The sequence below is a fragment of the Plectropomus leopardus genome, chromosome 5, assembly GCF_008729295.1.
Source record: "Plectropomus leopardus isolate mb chromosome 5, YSFRI_Pleo_2.0, whole genome shotgun sequence".
In the NCBI taxonomy this organism is placed as follows: domain Eukaryota; kingdom Metazoa; phylum Chordata; class Actinopteri; order Perciformes; family Serranidae; genus Plectropomus; species Plectropomus leopardus.
In genome coordinates, this window is record NC_056467.1 from 31,753,243 (window position 1) to 31,773,733 (window position 20,491).

Consider the following 20,491-nt stretch of genomic DNA (forward strand, 5'->3'; position numbering starts at 1 on the left):
AGAAAATTGTGGATTCAAAACTTCTTGATGATCTGCTAAACTTTTGAAGAGTTATGTGATGCATTTATAGCTCTTGCTAGCTCCTGCTGCATCACGAAGGAGTCAGTTCCTACTGACAAGCACATAGCCATAGCATCATGTGACCTAGAAATAACAAAAAAAATGTGGCTTTTTTGAATTGCCTGAAATATCACCGCGTGCGCATAAAAACCTTTTTTGCAAACTGACCAGTTCCATTAGGTGTATTTTATATGGGCAATTTCAATTTGTGCAACTGGAGGGTTAATGGAAGCCCACATAGTGACGGCGAGGAGCGTCTGCAGCACTTGAAAATTCTGTCTTTACTCTTGCAGCAGTCACTGCATCGTAGTTGCTTAGTGCCTTGTCACACTTTTGAGGTTTGTGTAAATATTAGCAAAAAAAAAAAAAAACTGAGAAAAGAAAAAATCACGAACATAACAGTTGTGGCACTTGATTTTCATCCCCTGCTGTTGACTTGTCAACAGTTTGGAATGGCATTACTGCAATTATTGCAACAGCCCTATTATAAACTTAAAGTGAATTATAAAGGTTGTCCATATTCTCACACTGTAACAACATCAAGTGAAATAATGCACCATACTGTAAAAAAAAAAGCACCTCCTTTGATGACACCCCCTGACTGTCTATGTGTGATGTCAAGCTGCAACAGCAAATCCTCAGATTTCACAGATTTCAGGCAGTCTGCTCCATGCATATGTACACACTCACACCACACACACCAGCCGTGCACATCAAATTTAATTGCACCTGTTGTTACAAAGAGGTGGATTGCAAGGGCAGCTGCAACAATAAATCTGTGCCCTCAAACTGCTTACTTCCTGTCGTCCCTCATAGCTGCCTGAAAGGAGGCTGGCATATCTGTGGTGACAGAGAGGCAGTCAACCACAGCACTTTTTGACAGTGACCTTTAGCAGCAACAGTCACCTTTTCAAAAGGAACTCGAGGACAATAACGGGCCTTGTCTGTCGCCAACGTTGTGATAAATCAGCGTCCACCTTTAGGTCTTGCAGTTATGCTGGTCATTAGTCTTCTGCATGTAAATCATGAACTTGTTTGCCACTGAGAGATCAGCGCTCAATGTGTGAGTGAACTGCATGTTCAATATTCCCTAAATGCAGTTAAAACTCAGAGTATCCTTCCTCACTGTGGTAGATTGCACTTCAAGCAGCCATATGTTGCACTCTTGAAAAACATAATCCTCAACAACCTATTCAAGTTTCAGTAAAAGTAACAGCTGAACACTTTAATGTTGCTTTTCATTTAAAGTGTTTATATAATCAGTAAAAGCATATGGCAAAACAGAAACCCATAAAACCAAACTGTTAACCCTTTGAAACCTGGATTGACATCACTTTTCTTGTGCTGCATTCAGATGCCTTTCACACACAAACCTTTGAGCCCTTTGAAAATTGGTGCAATTTCTTTCAAAAACATGGGAAAAAAGGCAATAAGCAACTTGGTAATTTCAAGAAATGTCCCACAAATTGCAAAAAATTCTTAAAATGTGGAATGTCCCAAAAAGCTGCGTTTTTTTTCTGTGATGATGTCGGATGGGCCAGGTTCGGACTTAAACTCAAGCGGCTCAGTTCTGAGATGAAGTTTATTCAACTCAAGACATTCAGGACACTCCTGCAAAAATGGAAGACGCTCAGCGACACAAAAGCAGCAATGAAAAAGCTTCACTCTCATTGAAATCATTATAAAGCACTGCCCTAGGCTGCTAAAAAACGCTCTGTTTGGTCTATTAGTTTGATCTAATGTCTGTGAAACTCTGCAGTGGCTTTACCCTTCAGGTACATACCTCCAGCAGAAGACACACTTGTTGGCACAGGCCAGGCTGGGGGTCGTCTCCATGCAGCGGTGGGACTCAATACCATAGAATGTGTGCTTGTAACAGCCTCCTCTCCCTCGCAACATCGACTAACCAACAGAAACAACAACCTTTAATGGGAACTATGAATTCAGATACATAAAAAGTCAAATACTTGGTTGAGAAAAGTAAATTTTGTTACCTTGGTCCATCGACAGAGCTTCACTCCTGAGTGGCTTCCAATCAGTTTGTATCCTGCACACAAAGACATAGAACGAGTGAGATTAACCCTTTAACACCTGGATTGTCATCAGTTTTCATGTGCTGCCTTCAGACACTTGTCACCAGCATTTTAATCGTTGAAACCTGAAAAAAGTGGTTGAATTCTTTGAAAAACATGGGGAAAAAAGCATTATGAGCAACTTGGCAAGAAAAGTCCTGTAAATTTAAAAAAAAAAAAAAAAAAAAGTAAAAACACAAACAACAACAAAAAAAACAACCATCATCTGGTGAAGTTTTGCTGACGCTCAAGCAACAGCGCAGGCTGTACTTCTGCTTCGTACTGCCCGCCAACTATGCCGCCACCACGGACACAAATAGCATAGAGTGCATTGAAAGACAAACCCACCCCTCTCTCCCCCAAAATCCACTTAGACGGTAAAATGAGTCAATGTCGATTTATAAATCAAGATTGTGTTACTGCACCGCCCTTTTCTCACCTAAAATGTTTTCAGAAAACATTTTAGCTTACCATTAGCTTACCGCTAAAATCTGCGTGCACTTCACAGGAGTGTGCGCAGCATGAAGTGAAAACCACCGCATACTGTGATGATTTCTATGTTCAAGTATGTTTTTAAAACAATATAATCTTCTTGGCAGGGTTTGCCAATTAGGATAAAAGATCTGAAATGTATAGTTAATGAACATTTAGTTTTTAATTGATGTTCAGTTAGACTCAGTAGAAATTCTTTGACCTTGATTGGTCCGGTATTTGCAAGGGATACTTCCCCTATTTTCAACCAGCTTTAAAACATAAAAATATGGGTAGTATGTTTACATGAACTGTGGTAAACTACATCGACCACCGGTGGGAGCATTAATTGCTCTTGTGTCGTGCAGAGCATTCTGGTATTTGTAGGTTATCTACTTCTTGAGCAAAACTGTCCTTTTCCTCTGTTTTCTGTGGTCATGAAGCACCAGTTTCAAACGTATCTGCATCTTTCTACTTGATTGACAGTCAAGTTTTTTGAAAAACCAACTTTCAAGCAGTGAAATATTTTTTTCAAAACATAGAAAGTAGGAGATCAAATTTTCTTTGAGTGGTGCATCAGCAAAATCCAGCTCAAAATTCACAAAGTCGTTTTCAGTCCTCTGTGAGGCCTCTGAACATCTCAAATAAAACGACTGGCAGCAACTCAAGGGCACGTCAACAGCAGGAAGGAGGCGATATGGTTTAGGATTTCGGCACAAAAGGAGGATAAAGTGCTCCAAACACACTTTCTTCACAAGTCTGCCTCTCTATCCTCTTATATTACCATGACCTGATACCACTGGCTACGAATGGCCACGCTCAGGTGGAGGCTTTTTTTCCTCCTCTGTGATGTCTGTCAAAGAGAACAGCCTCACCTGCATCACAAAATCTGCCCAAGAAAAAACAGGACAAGATATTTGGATTGCTTATGTCGGGAATCAAGAAGGGCTCACTTTTAAAGTCGCAGTGTTTAAAAAGACTTTGTAGTTAAGCCGTGCAGTGGAGGAAGGCCTGACGTGGAATTCAGGTGGGAGCGCTTTATTTTGAAACCTTATGTGTTTGTTATTTTTGTTATTAAAGCCTTGTAGTTGAAACATCCAATTAAAACGCAGTAGGGGATTTGTGTCCGGGGTGTGTATGAGCTCTCACAGATCTCAGGTTTGATGCTGGATGAGTCAAACACAAATGTTATTCATCAGAGAATAGCATTAGAAAAGGCTAGACGGTAAAAAAAAAAAAAATGCTTGTTTTTGATTTAATACCTCTATGAAACAGCTTGTCATTGATCAGTTGTTCTTTTATGACGCAGAAAAATCACTCAAACTACAAACCCAGAATTCAATTTTTCTTGCCCGAACACCTTATGTTTGTTGTGCCTTTTTCTCTTTGGGGCAAAAGCATGCTACCCAGCATCAAATTTGTTTTTCCACCTGAAAATACCTCATGTCCTCCTCTAACCTTGCTCCCAGCAACTGCAAGACACATAACAATATATAAGGAGACTGGAAACCACAGCAAGGAACCTGAGCCACTGGCAGTTTATTTAGCCATTAATGACCTTAATGTGAGCAACATTTCCCCTCCTGTGTTTGTTAGGGAAATTGATTTCCGATGGCTCTGTGTCCTTCAATGTGTCAGGGGAGAGGATGGAGCCAAAGTGAGGGGGAGGTGGACGGAGAGAAGAAAAGAAAGGTCTGTCTGTTTCTCCTTTCTCTGTTATCGCTGAAAAACAGCTTCTGCTGAAAAAGTGTCTGAAAAGGTTAGCATTTAGCTTTAAGTTTCTATTTTCTCAAAGCCACAGTGTGCTGGATTCAGTGGCATCTAACGGTCAGGTGATTCAAACCTGTAAAAACACCATTTAGGCAGTTTCATGTTAAAAATCTGCGTTTCTCCAATGCTCATCATAAACTAACCACTAGCCCAGCACCTGCTAATATGTGCTCACCTTTTTCCTCTGATCATTTAAGAACCAGACGTTCAGGATGTTGTTTGATTCGTAGCAGAGGGGATGCTACCTACAGCGGCCAAAGCAAAATCACGAATGTCCCTATCCAGAGCCAGTATTTGGTTTGTTCGGACTGCACTACCGTAAAAACATGGTGGTACAACATGCTGGACTTTGCAGACGAGGGCCTGCTGCAAATGTAGATATAAATAGCTCATCTTAAGTCCCCATTGTCCACCAAAACGTTAATTTTGCAGCTAAAACTGCCAAGCGCTCCTCGGGAAACGTTAGTTATAGTGAATAAAAACTCAGAGTTGAGCAGTCTAACTTAGTTTGGTACTTGGTCCGGTTACAGTCTTACCAAAGTAGATTTAGAAGTTTATTTCTTGTAAAAGAAAAAAAGATTCAAATATGTTTGTGTATGCTGTTAATTGCAGATCTTAGAACAAAACAAAATCACAGGTGAGACTTTTTAAGAAATCAGAATCAGCCCAGAAAATTGCAAATGGTGCGTCTATACCGTTTCCTGGCATTAAATGCTAATTACTTTGGCATGCTCACTGAAAGAAGTAACCGCTTTTAGGATTACGTTAATCAGCTGCTGGGATTGCATCCCGTGTTCAAGCCTTTTTTTTTGTTTCTAACATTTCTGACAGGGAAATTGGTCAATTAAAGCTGGTCAGAGGTGCCACATGAGAAAAAGTGTGGAGCCGGGGAACGTGTGTTGTCTAATGGCACTTAATGATGCATTGCAGTTCAATTAGTGTCTCTGCCTCCTCCTCTGCCTTTCCTCAGGGTGCATTCCCAAGAGCCTTGCATCTCTCTCCGCCCCCACTCTAAAACCTCAACAAAGCTACTCCGACCTGCAGTCAACATGGTAGTGTTCATAAATTCAGCAATCAGATTTATGGACTGTAATCGCCTGTGTCTGAGGGGTAGGGTTACGGTTAGGGTTAGGGTTTTGTCAGCTTGTTTGATTTGAAGCAAGTAAGATCGTCTCCTTTTTGAGGTTTAGACATTAACTCACTGAAATATCTCTGATTATTCACATTATAACTCTAATGGTCAGGCAATCACTTTCAACATAGTATTTTTTATTTTTTTTTAAATATTATATTTTGGGGCTTTTATTGCCTTTAAATGACAGGACAGTGTGAGCGTGAAAGGGGGAGAGAGAGGGGGAGACATGCAGCAAAGGGCCGAGGCTGCATTCGAACCCGCAGCCGCTGCAGCGAGGACGCAGCCTCTGTACATGGGGCGTCGCACTATCCACAGATCCATCAGGCTCCCCAGTATTAATTTTTTTATTATTAAAATGTTGAAATTTGGTTCAATAATATATGAAATTACTGCATTATTGAATTAGTGAAAATATTTTAATTAGAACCTGAGATGCCAGTCATTTTATAAAACAGATGAAAAAAATAAATAAAAATATAAACCTTGTACTGTTATTTTGCTGGTAATATTTTAGTTTACCAACATATTTGTTACCATTGAATTAGTGGTATTAGCAGTACTAGTATTATTTCCACATATTGGTTCTAGATATTTACCATTACTTTGACAACATCTCAAAAATGGTGCAAAATGACACTGATCTAATAGAAAATATTAAATATACATTATTAACAACAGTGAATATTCATCCTTTTTATTTATTTCATACAAACTATAAACGTATTATTTTAGCATCACTACTTTTTTGTTTTTACCACAAATCAAGCCTTTGGTTGAGCATGGCTTTAAACACTAAAGTAAATTAGGCTGACAATAATTGTTTCAGCAAAATATAATGGATAACATTAAATGAATCATTCAACAAGAATGAGTGCTCAAAAGCTGTTGTTTTTTGTAGCAAATAGTCAGTTTTAATTTTATTAGCTTGGCCTCACTACTTTTAACCACTTGGTAGGGCATGTTTTTAAAAAATGATTTTACCCTTATCAGATTTTTTTTTTTTTTTGCATAAACTTCATTTATACAAAAAAAAATAGAAATATAATAAAGGTCAAATATTTTTTTGTAAACATGCTCTACCAAACAATTGATGTGTATAACGTTACGTAAATCTGGTTAGTAAGACCTCCGAAATGATAAAATGTTGAATAAAGATGGTGGATTTTTTTTAGCATAACACAACTAAACTGATTAGCAGCGATAGCTCAATCAGGTTGAGTCATATTTGACACATTTTTCATTATGATATAGTTACCCAAAATGTGCTCTACTGGCCGGTTGGGCAGGACATTAAAGGGTTTCGGCTCAATATTTCTATATTGCACTTTGTGTTTTGGTAAATGAAGCTTCGTGTAGTGTGTCCATATGTTCTCTGTGAAGGTGTTTGCCTCTCTTAAAGCCTCCAAGTGTCTGTTGTTGACTCATTAGTTCATTTTGAAACATTTTACTATTTCTTCTCTATTTAGTCCATTCATTAGTACAACCCATGCCAGTAACCCCCCTGCTGTTAGCTTACACAACACGCTATAAATAGGACTATGTGAGCAAGACTTCACTTCATTTGACCAAATGTTGACCTGCTTCATGGTGGTTATGTTGGCACCAGTCACTCCTGGCAGACGGTTTGTTTTATTTGCAATGAAAGAATGAAGGATGAAAGTTTTGGCATTGTCTTAATAATATTGGTGCTTTGGAAGGCTCCTGTTTTTCTGGCATCACATGGATGCACAAGTCACGCATCGTTTGAAACTCTTGTGTAACTTCCAAGAAAGTTTTAACACAATACTCCACATTTAAAGGTCCTGTGTGTAAGATTCAGGGGGACAAATGGTCAGAAATGGAGTACAATATAATCAGTATAATTTCTTCAGTGTACAATCACCTGAAAAATAAGAATCGTTGTATTTTCATTACTTTAGGAGTCATGTCCATTAAAAAAAAAAAAAAGTGTTTTTTTTTTCCTGAGGCTGGTGTATCGTTGTAATGATTTACAATGGGAGCAAGTGCCGGCAATGCAATGAGGGGCTGAAAACGATTTCTGAGCTGACCGCTGCTTTTTTAGGACTTTGCTGGGTTTTTTTTCTAATGCAGATATTTGAAAAATTTAATTTTCATAAAAATGCAGCACTTGTCAATGATGTCAATTCAGAAGTTTAACCGAAGTAGAGGAGGGACAAACAGTGTTTCCCATTAATAACAAAGACTATGGTGGGTCGCCAATTTTCCCGCCATAGTCTCAATGGAGCTGGACTGTTAATTAGGAGCAGTATTGAAATATAAACGTTGGGTTGTTTATAGCGCAGAAGAGGCAGAGAGGAGCAGCAGAACATCAGGCGCATTAAAAGTGAAACTAAACCGCTCTGTAGGGCCTAAAACTTTCATTTACAAAATCTGAAAAATCTTCTCTCATCCATTGATCTGATCAGCTGTGAACGTATCAGCAGATCAATTATCCATCCCATGAGTGACATTCAGCTATGAAGGAGATAAAAAGAATTCCGCCTGCTGCGCTGCATTCACGGACCCGTAAAAAATGAGTGAGACCACAGAATGTGCTGAATTATTATTATATCAAAACACCAGACTCCTCTCTCTGAGTCTTTTACTCCGCTGAACAGAGGAGCTGCTGCTCTACTGCTGCCTGCATCAGCTGTTGTGGAAGGTAAAGAGGAGAAAATATTCAAATAAAGTGAACACTTTCACTGATATTGGGTTTTTTAGGTGGCTTAAGTTCAGTGCTTACATTTTTAACGCCTTTTTTGCAGCTGCCCTTCCCCTCTCCTTATAAGTAAAAAAATAACAGAGGGAGGCCAGCACGTGGATGAGGAGCACAAAGAATGCTCGACTTCCAATCGCATTATCTATGTGTGTTAGTCTAATTTTGTGAAATTCAATTTAGTCCAAATTTAGTTAGACTAACAAGTTTACATGTATTTTAAAAGTCCAGTTTTAGTCTGACTAACACAATAATCCAACTTTTTCTAACAGGTGAATACTTTAACTCTCCCCTGCTAATGAGTGCATGTTTGTTACATTCACTGCTGATGTTTAAGACATGACATAAATCATAACTCATGTTTTAAAGTCAATTACAACTTTGCTGCCCTTGTGGAAGGACAGGGGTTGAGAATATGCTGACAAGGAGCTGCTCTGTAATGTGATTTTTTTCAATGCAAAGCAGTGCAGCTAGATAATATGAATATATTATCCACTGTCCCCAGTGCCACCAGCAGATGTTCTTTTGGAAATGGCTTGACAGTTTAACATGAGTCAACAACTCGTAAACTTGCAAAACAAACTGAAGTTGTGTCAGTCATCTTTTTTTCCAATACATTGTGTTGGCTCTATAATCTGGGACTGAATCCAAAGTGTTCCTCACCTTGCTTTGTCAGAGCTGCCCTGAGGGCAGGGGTGATCATCTCTCTTCTCTCCCCTTCATCTTCAATCTTCTTCACTCCGTTCAGCTTGGACAGCTTCACCATCTGGCTGTCTCCTCCGCCCTCCTCTTTGTTCTGTGGCAGACATGAAACTCAGTTATTGTTCATAACTGTGTTGATATCTATAAAAATCAGGCTCTGACGCTGTGTTGCAACTGCCATCTGTCACAACTATAAAATCATGAACAGTAATGCTGAATATTTCATGTTTTATACGACTACAATCAGCACGGTTTACACATAAATGTCACCAATTCAGTAACTGACTAAATGTCTCCCCTTCTACTCTGAGATATAATGTTGAGTAATGGAGAGTATTTTTGCAGAACATTATGAAGTTGACTTTTCACCTTTTGTATATAAAAATGTCAGAACTACACCATTATATCCTATTAAGAAAAACAAGAATTCTTCACTGTCACATGTACATTGTACGGCAAGACTGTCCTCTGCATTTAACCCATCCTTACAGAGCAGTGAGCAGCCACATGCAGCATTTAGGGACCTACTTGCAGATTTTCTGCCAGTACCTTGGTCAGGAGCACCGACAGGTGTATCAGCCTACTGTACATGTTTCTGATGTTGATTGCGAAACCTAGAGCACCCACAGGAAACCAACACAGACACGGGGAGAACATGCAAACTCGACACAGAGAGGACCTGGGTCAGCCGGCACTCAAACCCTGGAAATTTTCTTGCTGTGAGGCAACAGTGCTAACCATCCTGCTACCTGTCCCTGAGACATTTATGTAAAATTTTCGCATATGAAATCTGGAGTTAGGGCCAGAAACATGTTTCATGAGGTCACAGTGACCTCTGAGCACCAATTTCAAATCGGTGCATTCTTAAATCCAAGTGGACGTTTTTTGTTGTTGTTTTTAATCATTTTTTTATTCATTTTTTAAAAAATGAACTTTATAAAAAAGCAAGACTGTAATTAATTAAAGCACTAAAATAAGACTACTCATTAAAACAGGGAACCAAGAAAATGCTATCTTATATGAGGCAGGATAAAATCCATAGATAAAAATAAATAAATATGATAATAATAATAATAATATTACTTTTAATAGTATCTAAAAGGTAAATTAAAGGATAACACCACAAAGAATAATAATAGATAAAAAAATTACAAAATAATACAATGACATACCATCTATTAAAACAGTAAAACAGAATAAAATGTTGAAGTCAATAAATACATAGGTAAAGTTCAATTTAAAGCCAGACTGAAAAGGTAGGTAGGGTTTAAGGCCCTTTGAGGAACCAGTGAACGCAACAAAAGGTTCACAGCATAAAAATACAATTGCTGGACTCTCACCGGCTGTTTTCAAGCTAAAGCTGCTGCAGCCTATTTGTTTGAAGGATTAATAACTTCCTCCAGGCTGAGATTACATTACTGCAGAGTACAGCATTTGTATGTAAATGGAAATATCTCAGAGATATGCTGTTTACAGATGCAACACAAGATTGATTAAGTCCTGCAGGAAAAGTTGCCTGGTGCATGGGAGCAGGTTTTCAGAAGGCGTGATGGATGAGATGCCTTTGAGATTAACAATGATAAGTGACAGCTCAGCCTCTACCCAATTACCATGCTGCTGCCACTGTTTCGCCTCGTCTATAGGGATCTATATGTCACATTCAAAGCAAAAAACACAAGAGACTGATACTCTGTCAACAAATAATGACGAACATATGTGAGCCTTCCTGAAGAAATGAGAGTTCAGTTCACAGGTTCCTGTGCAGCTCGATTTGGGGCGCTAACCTTAGATCAGTCTAGAGCCCGGTATAGAAAATTCACAATGAGAAGAGTATAAAAAATATCCATTTTTGATCACATGTGAAGTGTAATACAGTATTAATGTTAACTGCTGTCAACACAGAGTGACCTAGATTAAATATGAAATCATATGAAAATATATCATCTGAAAAAATATATATAAATAAACTCAAATCAGCTATCGACCTCTTGTTAAAACGCTCTTAGCATTAAAATACAACCCATGTTTTTGTTGCTTCCATGTTGTTCTCACTTTACCACCTCAAAGTACATGAACCCAACAAAGTCAGGGATCGACTTCCCAATTTGGAAACTACGACTTTCTGACACTACAGGAAAGCAGGAGCACAGCAGCCATCTCTGAAATATTCCCGATTTCCGAGTTCCCCGATTGGCAAACACAGCTGCCAATCATAGCGTCAGATCCTCTATTTACAGCATCAAATAACTAATTAAAACCAAACTTAGGAAAATGAACACTTAAATAATAGAGACCATTTTGGGGGAAAACTTATTTAACATGAACTTTGACCTTTAGTTTGGCCTGTGTCCCAATCACCAACATGGAAAGGGTGGTACTGCAGCCAGCCACCTGTGGGCGATTGAGGTGTTCTGGCTTCACTTTTGGGGAGCTGTCATGTCCTTTATCTTTATATACAGTATGTGGTTTATACTAGAGCTGCTTAATATGCAAAAATAAAATTAAACAAATAATTGCTATTATTTTGACAGATATTGCAACATGAGTCACAATTTTAGGAGGAATGGCAAGGTCTGAAATTAACACCTGCCAAGTGCCAAATGCAGGTAGAATCTCGGGAGAATATCTGCCACACTGGTGAGTAAATGTCTGTAACAAATAAGTCATGTTTGAGTCTTTGCTGTGTTTGGTGTAGCACAAACACGTTTTCTATGTTCAACTTTTCATGTACTATCGGTCAGCTGCTTTTATCAGCTGATACTGGCCTCACACACACGCACATATATATAAGTATTGGTGTATATGTTGTCCAATATATACCAATATGGAACTTTAAAAAAAAAAAAAAAAAAAAAAAAAAAAAAACATTTTCCAGAAAAAGATGCCTTGAGTTATTTATAATAATTAAATTACCAATCAAGTTTACTGTTTCAGTCCACTGATGTCATTTTTGAGAATACATTTTATTGTTAATCTGTAAAATATCCTTCTTCAATTTCAAATCTTTTGTCACAAGTAACCAGATATAAACAAATATATATTGATATAGGTGTATAGAATATCCGCCGATGATCAATAAAAGTCTTTTTCCCTAATATTGGTATCAGCATCGACCCTACAGTTCCAGTATCGTTCAGCTTACAAGTAACAATTGAACAATACTTGGGTTTTTTTTGGGCATGTTTGTGAAAGGGCACATATACAGCCAGCATAAGCAACGACACTCCATATCACAGCTGCAGGGATGAAAATGAGACAGAGCAGGGCTCTGTGGGGACGGAGGGCTGTGGCACGTTCAATCTGAAAAGCGTGTGCACCTTACTCACGCCAATTAATCAGCATCTCGATATGCAACATCTGTCAGGTAGATGATTTATCTAGGGAGAGGAGAAGTGCTCGCTAACAGAGATTTTAACAAATTTGCGACCAAAATTTCAGACAAATAAGTCTTCTGTGTGCATAAAAAACCCCTGTGCATCACCTAAGGGAGTGAAAGAGTAAATGTGGGGCCCAGGATTGTATTGAGCATCTGAACACGACCTCAGATGTTCAGAGCCCATTTGTTTCTGCTGACAAACCCAACAATGGTCTACTTTCACCTTCCACCTGGAAGAAATCGAAGCCCGTGTAGCCATCGAGCAGCTCTTTCTGCTCTGTGCAGCTGAGGCCATGTGTGCGCGCATACAGGAAGACAGAGGCAACGGTCCCACAGATGCTCCTCTGTTGACAGGAGATGCTGTGAATAGTAATGCTGCGTTCATGTCGGAAGGTTGGAGTTTCTGAGGTGGGTCGTTCTTTAGATGCATATAGTAAAATGTGCAACTACTACTACGTAGTAGTAAAGTAGCTACAACGAACAAAATAACAAATAATACGATTTTTCTACTGTCAGTTGTTGACACTGTTTCCATGCTTTCCACCATTTCTGCTGCCTTGAAGCATCACAAAAAGGTCACAACTCGGGTATTATCAAAATTTCCCATTTTCCCTCTGGTAATTACAACTTTGGAGAACTGCTCATGGAGGCAGCATGTGCCACTGTGCTGTGTCACAATCGACCCACATCTCATACTCGAGTGGAAAAGGATTTGTGCTGAATGACATTTGGAAACTTCCTTCATCTCTGCAATTCAAGTGTGTTGCTGCTTTACTTTGGGTGGTTTAAAGGACACTTTAATGCAGGTTTTATTCCAGTTATCAGTGCAGGCGGACAGTAACTCACACAAGCAGTCGATCTTAAATAGCATCCGCCACCTGCAGATACAATCATGTGGCTCACATCGCCAGATATCTAAATTCTGCAGCCTACAATTTAAACCCCGAACTGGGATTTATTGCTCTCAGCCAGCACAAATGTCCACCTTCACTTACTGCATCCCTGACATGCAAGATCCTGACAGCATACCAAACATGAAGCCAACAGTGCAACAATCTGTCCCTGTGGTGTTTGCGTGCAGCCCTGGCGATTCATCTCTGGTTCCCACTGCTCGGCTTCCACCCTTGCCTGAGAGCTCACAGACAAGCAGTCGTGGCCGGACCCGTCTGGACGAACAGAACTGGGACATCTCACAGCATCGCATTGTGCTCTGGAAACGTGACGCAACATGGGGCTGATGCAGACAGACAGCGCAGCGATGACACACAGAGCAAGCAGGTGATCACGGGACAAATGGAAAGGTACATGTGGGAAAGAGCATCTGCTAGACAAAGAGACTTGGGAATAAAATGAGTAAATGAAACCTCAAAAACTGAGATCCAAATTTGAAATAAAATGTTTACCAGGTTACCCCAGTGCTGCCTTGAAAATATAATATCAGGGTTCATATACATTTTACCAATACATTTCCAAGATTTTTCAAGATTTCAAAGATAATTTGAAATATAATATTTGAAATACAAAGAATATTTTCTCTGAAAAGGCCATGTACTGCATATATTTTATTTATTTCTTATTCCTGTCCTATTGTGTATATATTTTGTTGTAGACTGTGAAATAACGCACATATGGTTTGATATTTGTAAACCTTTACATACTGGTTTGTACATTGGAACGTAGTAGAAGGCATATATTTGTATTTTTCTATTCTAAATTCTTATGAAGTCAACATACTCCACACATATAATACATATTTTAATTTTTTTTTTATTTTTACATACTGGTGTGAAATTGAAGCAAGATGCACATATTATTTTATATTTTTACTACTATTTTTATTTTTCATTTTATACTTTTACTTAATATTTATTTTAAAACTTTTATTCTTAAAACTGTTGCTTAGCAGTAGCGCAACTATATGAATCACAATTTCCCTGGGCATTGATAAAATATTTCTGATTGTAATTTTACAACAACCAAACAAAAAAAACAAGCTGAGTTATCGTTCCCAGCAGATTAGCGTCAGCCCCTGATGTGTGCCAAGTGTACTGGTGACCGATTTTTAACGTGAACTGCTTTATTCTGTGTTTTTACTGGTTTTAATTACCTGGTCCTCTGTGGATAATTCGGCTCCTGGTGAAAACCTCCTGAACAATGAAGGAATTCTAACCAGGAGACATTTCAGCTGGTTGCAATCTGCAATTCACTGCTAGATGTCACCAAATGCCCCTAAATCTTATACACCTCACCTTTAAACAGACAAGAAATCATAAACTATATCAACCTTGCGTTTGAGGTAAAACAACTGCCGTTTAACCCTTTGAAACCTGGAGCAACATCACTTTTCTTGTGCTTCTTTCAGATTCCTTTCACAAGTATCTGAACCTTTAAACTCCAAACAAATTGGTGCGATTTCTTTCCCAAATATGGAAAAAAGGCAATAAGAAACTACCAATATTTGGCAAAAATCAAAAACACCATGTTCACTCGCAAAATCACTGAATCCTTAAAGTGGATACAGTTGAAAAATAGGACACAACTCCAATATAGCAGGGAGGGTTTATTGCCAAAATAAAAAGTCACTATATTGGCCTGCTCTCCTATTTTAGACTGTATTGCCAATATGTGGGTCATTTCTTCTTTGGTTGCTCATTGTTTTCTTCCTGTTTTTGAAAGAAATCAAGGCAATTTGCTCAGGTTTCAAAATGGTTTAGTGAAAGGAGCATCTTAATCTCTGCATTTTCCCTCTGGACACTGAGCTGAAACCATCAAACCCAGGAAGCTGTGTGGCCGCTTGGGTTAATGACCCGTTCCATCTGGCAGCAGCCCCACAGCATGGAATGGACCACTCTGCCAGAAACCAAAACCTCATAGGACAAAGTTTGGATGCCAATACAATGAACATCTGTGCAAAATCAATTAGAGAAACTATGGAAGCGAAGCTTAACGGCACTGGGCAGACTGCAAATAGAACTACAGCCAAAGACTGATGCAGACTACGATTGGGCCAGCATGCATGGAGATCTGTTACTGGATACACTTGAAGAAAAACTGTTGAGGCAAACATGTATCATCATCAAGCTTAGCCATGATCCAGTCATCCTCATGACATCAAGAGACAAATCCCTCTGTGCCACATTTAGCTCTGCAGCCTTTTTTATAGATCGGCATCAACAAATGGACATGTTGGTGAAAAAGAAAAAGAAAGAAACATGTCGTGTTGGATAACTTATTTTTCCAAGTGAGAGATGACTGGTGAACAGCTACTGACACTTTTCAGTAACAGTGAGATTAAACTCAAGTAGACACAGATGTTTATTTCAGTGTAATGAGTCTAAAATGCCACAACCAACGAAGCTCATGAGTGACTGAAAACAGCCCTAATCTCTGAACGACCCGGGACAAAAACAGACTGACTGATCAGTGCAGTGTTTTCTTTTTTTAAGTTTAAGATATTTGTGCTCTCAGCGGTGGATGTCAAACCCTCTCCTCTGTGTAACAGTTTACCGACATTTAAACAATTAATGCTACATGCTCCCTTGGACGCTCCTGGGCAGAATTTCGAAGAGAATATGTTTTACAATCTGTTTAGTGGAGATTCATAAAAAGAGGATCAAAACTGACCTCGGGTCTGAAGAACCAGAGCCTCGATAAATTATAAAAAACAGAAGGGCACTCAGAGAGCAGATATCTCCACCAAGGCCAAATGCTCAATCTCCGAATGTTAATGAAAGTGAAATATAATTAATGCATCCGTACCGATATTCATAACATTTACAAAATTTTATACGTTTTTCCTCGGCCAATAATGCACCCTTTCACCAACTTTCATGAAAATTGGGACATAGTTTTTTTTTTTATTGTCCTGCTGTCTAAAAAACACTCTGAACCAAAAACATAACCTCCTCAGCTGAGGTAAATAATACAAGTGAATCAATTGTGCTGCATATTTCGTGCTGCATTCCAGTGGATAATCTATTATAGTTAGGGCTGTAACGATCCATCAATCTTGATATCAAGTTGTCCTTCATTCATTCATTCATTCATTGTCCACAACCGCTTGACTCTTAAGGACTGCAGTAGGGCTGGAGTCTATCTCAGCTGTCACTGGGCAAGAGGCAGGGTACACCCTGAACACGTCGCCTGGACTATTGCAGGACTGACACATAGAGACAGACAACCATTCACACTCACATCTACAGACAATTTAGAGTCACCTGCATGTCTTTGGAATGTGGGAGGAAGCCAGAGAACCCAAAGAAAACCCACACGGACACGGGAAGAACATGCAAACTCATGAACGTGGGATCCTCTTGCTGTGAGGTGAGAGTGCTAACCACCACACCACCTTGCCACCCAATTCATTATATTTCAGTTTAATTCAGTTTTTATTATTATTTGTCCCAGAGGGCATTTTGTGTTGCAGCAAGTGTAAAAACATAATACATAAACACATAAAGCACAAACAATACGACACAAAAACATAAGACAGTTGACATTAATCTGCACACAGAGTGACTTGTACCTATAAACACATTCAAGCTCCACAGGAGCAGATAAATAGGTGTCCTCCATAACTCCATAGGGCCTCTAATAATTCAGTGGATGTTAAAAAAGACAACATCTCCTAATAACATCAACCATTTCCAATGTAATACAAAGCACCATCAACAGGTCATGACAGTTACAAGAAGCAGCATCAGGACCGGCACCATAAAGACCGCTGCTGCAGTAGAGCTCACAAGTACAAAATGTACCGTTACTGTTACTACCATATCAACATCAGCATCAATACTACAATTACAATATGTATAGCTACTGTCACCCAATCATCATCATCATCATCAAAACTATGATCAACTATCCAACATCATTGATGCAAATTAAAGGCATTGATCGATCGCATTAGAACACGCCTTTATTTTGAAATTCTGTATCACTGTCACACAGGACCAGGTAGATGATGGCATGCAGCCAAGAAGAAGACGATGAGAACTTTTTGATTTCAGGACTAAAGTTGCATTGGGAAATAGTTGGGATTTTGGAAAAAATACAGGTCAACAGACAAAGCTCATGCTCATGCCGTGCTCTGCGCACCTGTCACACATTCAGGTGCACAGAGATTCTCTTCAGCAATTTTCAAGAAAAAAAAAAATTGGCAGCTTTTTTTTTAAAACACTGAATTTGCAATTTGCAGTTTTCCAAAGGGCCTAGTTTCACAATTTTTTTCTAGTCCTGGAAATGTCTCTTCGCAGTTTCCATGACTATTCAACATTTTTCATGAATGTACAAACCCTGAGATAAAAGCTGCTCATGTGCAGAGGGAGAATTCATGCAAATAGCTTTGGTAAAATAAATGACAGTATGGTGTTAAAGTGGTTCACTCAAAGATATGAGCCGTCTGTAAATGAGTCTCTGCCATCACCTAGTGGTCAAACACAGCCAGAGTGAGCTCCCACCCACAGTCACATGTGGTTCATCTCCAGCTGTAACACTGAGAGCAAATTTCACTTTACCTTTATAACTTGACACTAAAGTTCAAAGGTTAGTTTTAGTTCATAAAATCACTTCACGTCACTGTAATGCAGCCTTTAAAAGCCAGAAAAGACAACACATCATCATATCACAATAGCTAGAATCCAAGATTATATTTGGTCTCATCATGTTATTAATATGATATCAATATACTGCCCAGCTCTAATTACAACAATAAATGGGAGTGTCTCCAGGGAAAAAGAATGACAACAGGAACATACTTTATAAAAGCTGAATGAAAATGCATCATGAAAATTTAAAAACAGTTCTGGCTCCTTTCACTGCAGCACACATAACTAAAAAAGTACTGAGCTCCTCCAAGTCACCAACTGATGCCTCTTTAACTTTCCCAGTCATGACGTATAAAAAACACATTCATGTCCTACAAAAACGCCTATCCCACCCTCATAGAGTTTACACACAAAATACTGTAATATTAATGTGAAACGAGAAAGGACAAGCCTGAGAGGATCTGTTAAGTCTGCGTGAGACACGAAAACTCCAGCTGTGGTCCACCACTGTTTGCACAACATGAGAACAAAGTCTCCGGTGAGATGTAGCATTGTTTCCACCACTGAGTCACTAAGACACGCAAAATGAATTTCTCACCTTTACCGCAAAATACCTTAACTCAGTTTTGTCTTTAGAGGAAAAAAAATGGTTAACAAGAGTTTGATTTGAGGTCAAAAGCTGTGATAGGAAGTTTCTGCAATAATACTCTTTAACAGCTGTCCTCTGTGTGGCAGGGGAACTCACCATCTGCACTGGACTCATCTGCTGCCAGTTCTGCACACTACCATGTTTTCACATCCATCTTCACTTTTTCCACACTTATTTTCTTTTTTAATGCTCTTTTTAATCCATTTGGCTTTTTTGTTTGTTTGTTTGTTCTCTGTACATACTGTACATATCTTTATTATTGTTTTATTTGCCATTTTAATGAATATGTTATTCAGATGCTGCTCTCTTTTTTGCTGCTGTAACAAAACTATTTCCCTCATAGAATTAATAAAGTATTAATATTCTATTCTGTTTGTTGCTGCACCAAAAACATCACATTTTGTGAGCGTCTTTTTTTCAGTTGTAGCCATTGCTAGGGGCCACTGAAGCGTTTCTCCCTGAGGCCAGCACATTTTTAAAAAACATTTTGCAAAAACAGCCCTAAATATTAAAGCTACGCCACAAACTGCAGCAGCTTGACGGTGCGCTGAAGTTTGGCATTTCTTGCTAGTGGCTGAGAGTTTTGGTAAAACATTGCAGCCTCCATTAGGCAGGTTTCCATTAACCCTCAAATTGCACATATTGAAACTGCAAAAAAAAAAATCCCCTTAATAGAAACACATCCTTTTTGAAAAAAAAACAAACATTAGTTGCAAAAAAGTTTTTACACTCACATGAGGAGTTATTTCAGGTGATTCGAAAAAGACATCTTTTGCAAAATTGCAATTGGAAACACTTTTTCGGCTTTTATATGTCACATGATGCTATGGCTAAGCGCTTGTCGTTAGGAACTGGCTCCATCGGGCATTATAAGCAGGCGCTACAAGGGGTGTTACTGCATCACATAAGTCGGGCAGATCATCAGGAAGTTTTGAATCCAATGCGGTGGCTGCTATAGAAATAAAGCTGCTAATGTTTTGAGCATCCATAGTCATGCTTCTTGGAATGTTGTCGCGAAAAGAGAAGTTGCATACCATCCATCAGTGGAGACGCAGTCATCTCGCAACTGTGTTTTATCAACATTTTTACATTTATTTTACTTTTACTCTGTAATCAGGATACATTTGTTGGCCTGTAGTATAAACCAGGCAGCAGCAGCTGTAATCAAAGGCTTTCTCTCTGGAGGCCTTTGTACACCCATGGGTGACTTCTCTACAGTGATCTACAGCTCAAACGCACAGGCCCACCGAGTGCCTCTATGTTCTGTCTATTGACCTCACCTTCACAGCTCACGTCTTCAGCACAGCCCTCTCACAATAGCCTATAAAGGCGGCTGATAATGCCTCTCCTCTCTCATTTTTTCTGCTGTCTTTTTGAGTCACTTGTTCCTCACAAGTGTGTGAAGTGGGCGTCCTCACTCTTACGCAAGTCTCCACTTCTCGCCTGCTGGGGTCTGGTGTCTATCAACCCATCTGCCACTTCTCCCTCACTTTTTGTACTCAACGCGCTTTGTCTGCACAAAGGTGGTTGAAGCTTAACGCCACGACGGTGCCCTCTCAGAGACCTCAATGCCAAAACACTGGAAATAAACCTGCTGGATGAGACTGGAACTCCAGCTTAAAATGATTCAGCCGCAGTCTGACTGTAACACGGTGAAGCAGGCAGCTGAGGTCTGATCTCACTCGAATTTACAGTTATAGCGTATATACCCCCTTAAGGAGGGTTATAACTTAAGGGGAGGATTTTCATTTCAAAATTCACAGGGTACACGCAACTATGAAAAGTTTTTGTATTTCAATCTGTGGTGTAAAATTATGAAATGCTTTAAATATACAGGTACAAGGGTGAAGAGGGGGGTTGATAATTCCCAGGTGTTTTCAGGGATTATTGTACAATTATTTATTTTGTCCTGTTTTGTATTATTTCCTTTTTCTCCCTTTCCACTTTTTCTTTAAAAAAATAATGTAGATATGTTTACATATAGATATTTATGG

At 39.1% G+C, this 20,491-nt stretch overlaps 1 protein-coding gene across 1 annotated transcript in view; it reads right to left on the reverse strand.

The window, feature by feature from the left end:
* tyw1 (tRNA-yW synthesizing protein 1 homolog (S. cerevisiae)) overlaps window positions 1–20,491 on the reverse strand; it is a 79,909-nt gene that overhangs the window by 49,516 nt on the left and 9,902 nt on the right. The window contains exons 8-10 of the mRNA XM_042487317.1: window positions 8,888–9,020; window positions 2,055–2,107; window positions 1,844–1,962 (exon numbers count right to left, since the gene is read on the reverse strand). Of these exons, the coding sequence (XP_042343251.1) occupies window positions 1,844–1,962; window positions 2,055–2,107; window positions 8,888–9,020 (305 nt within the window). The remainder of the gene's footprint in view (window positions 1–1,843; window positions 1,963–2,054; window positions 2,108–8,887; window positions 9,021–20,491) is intronic.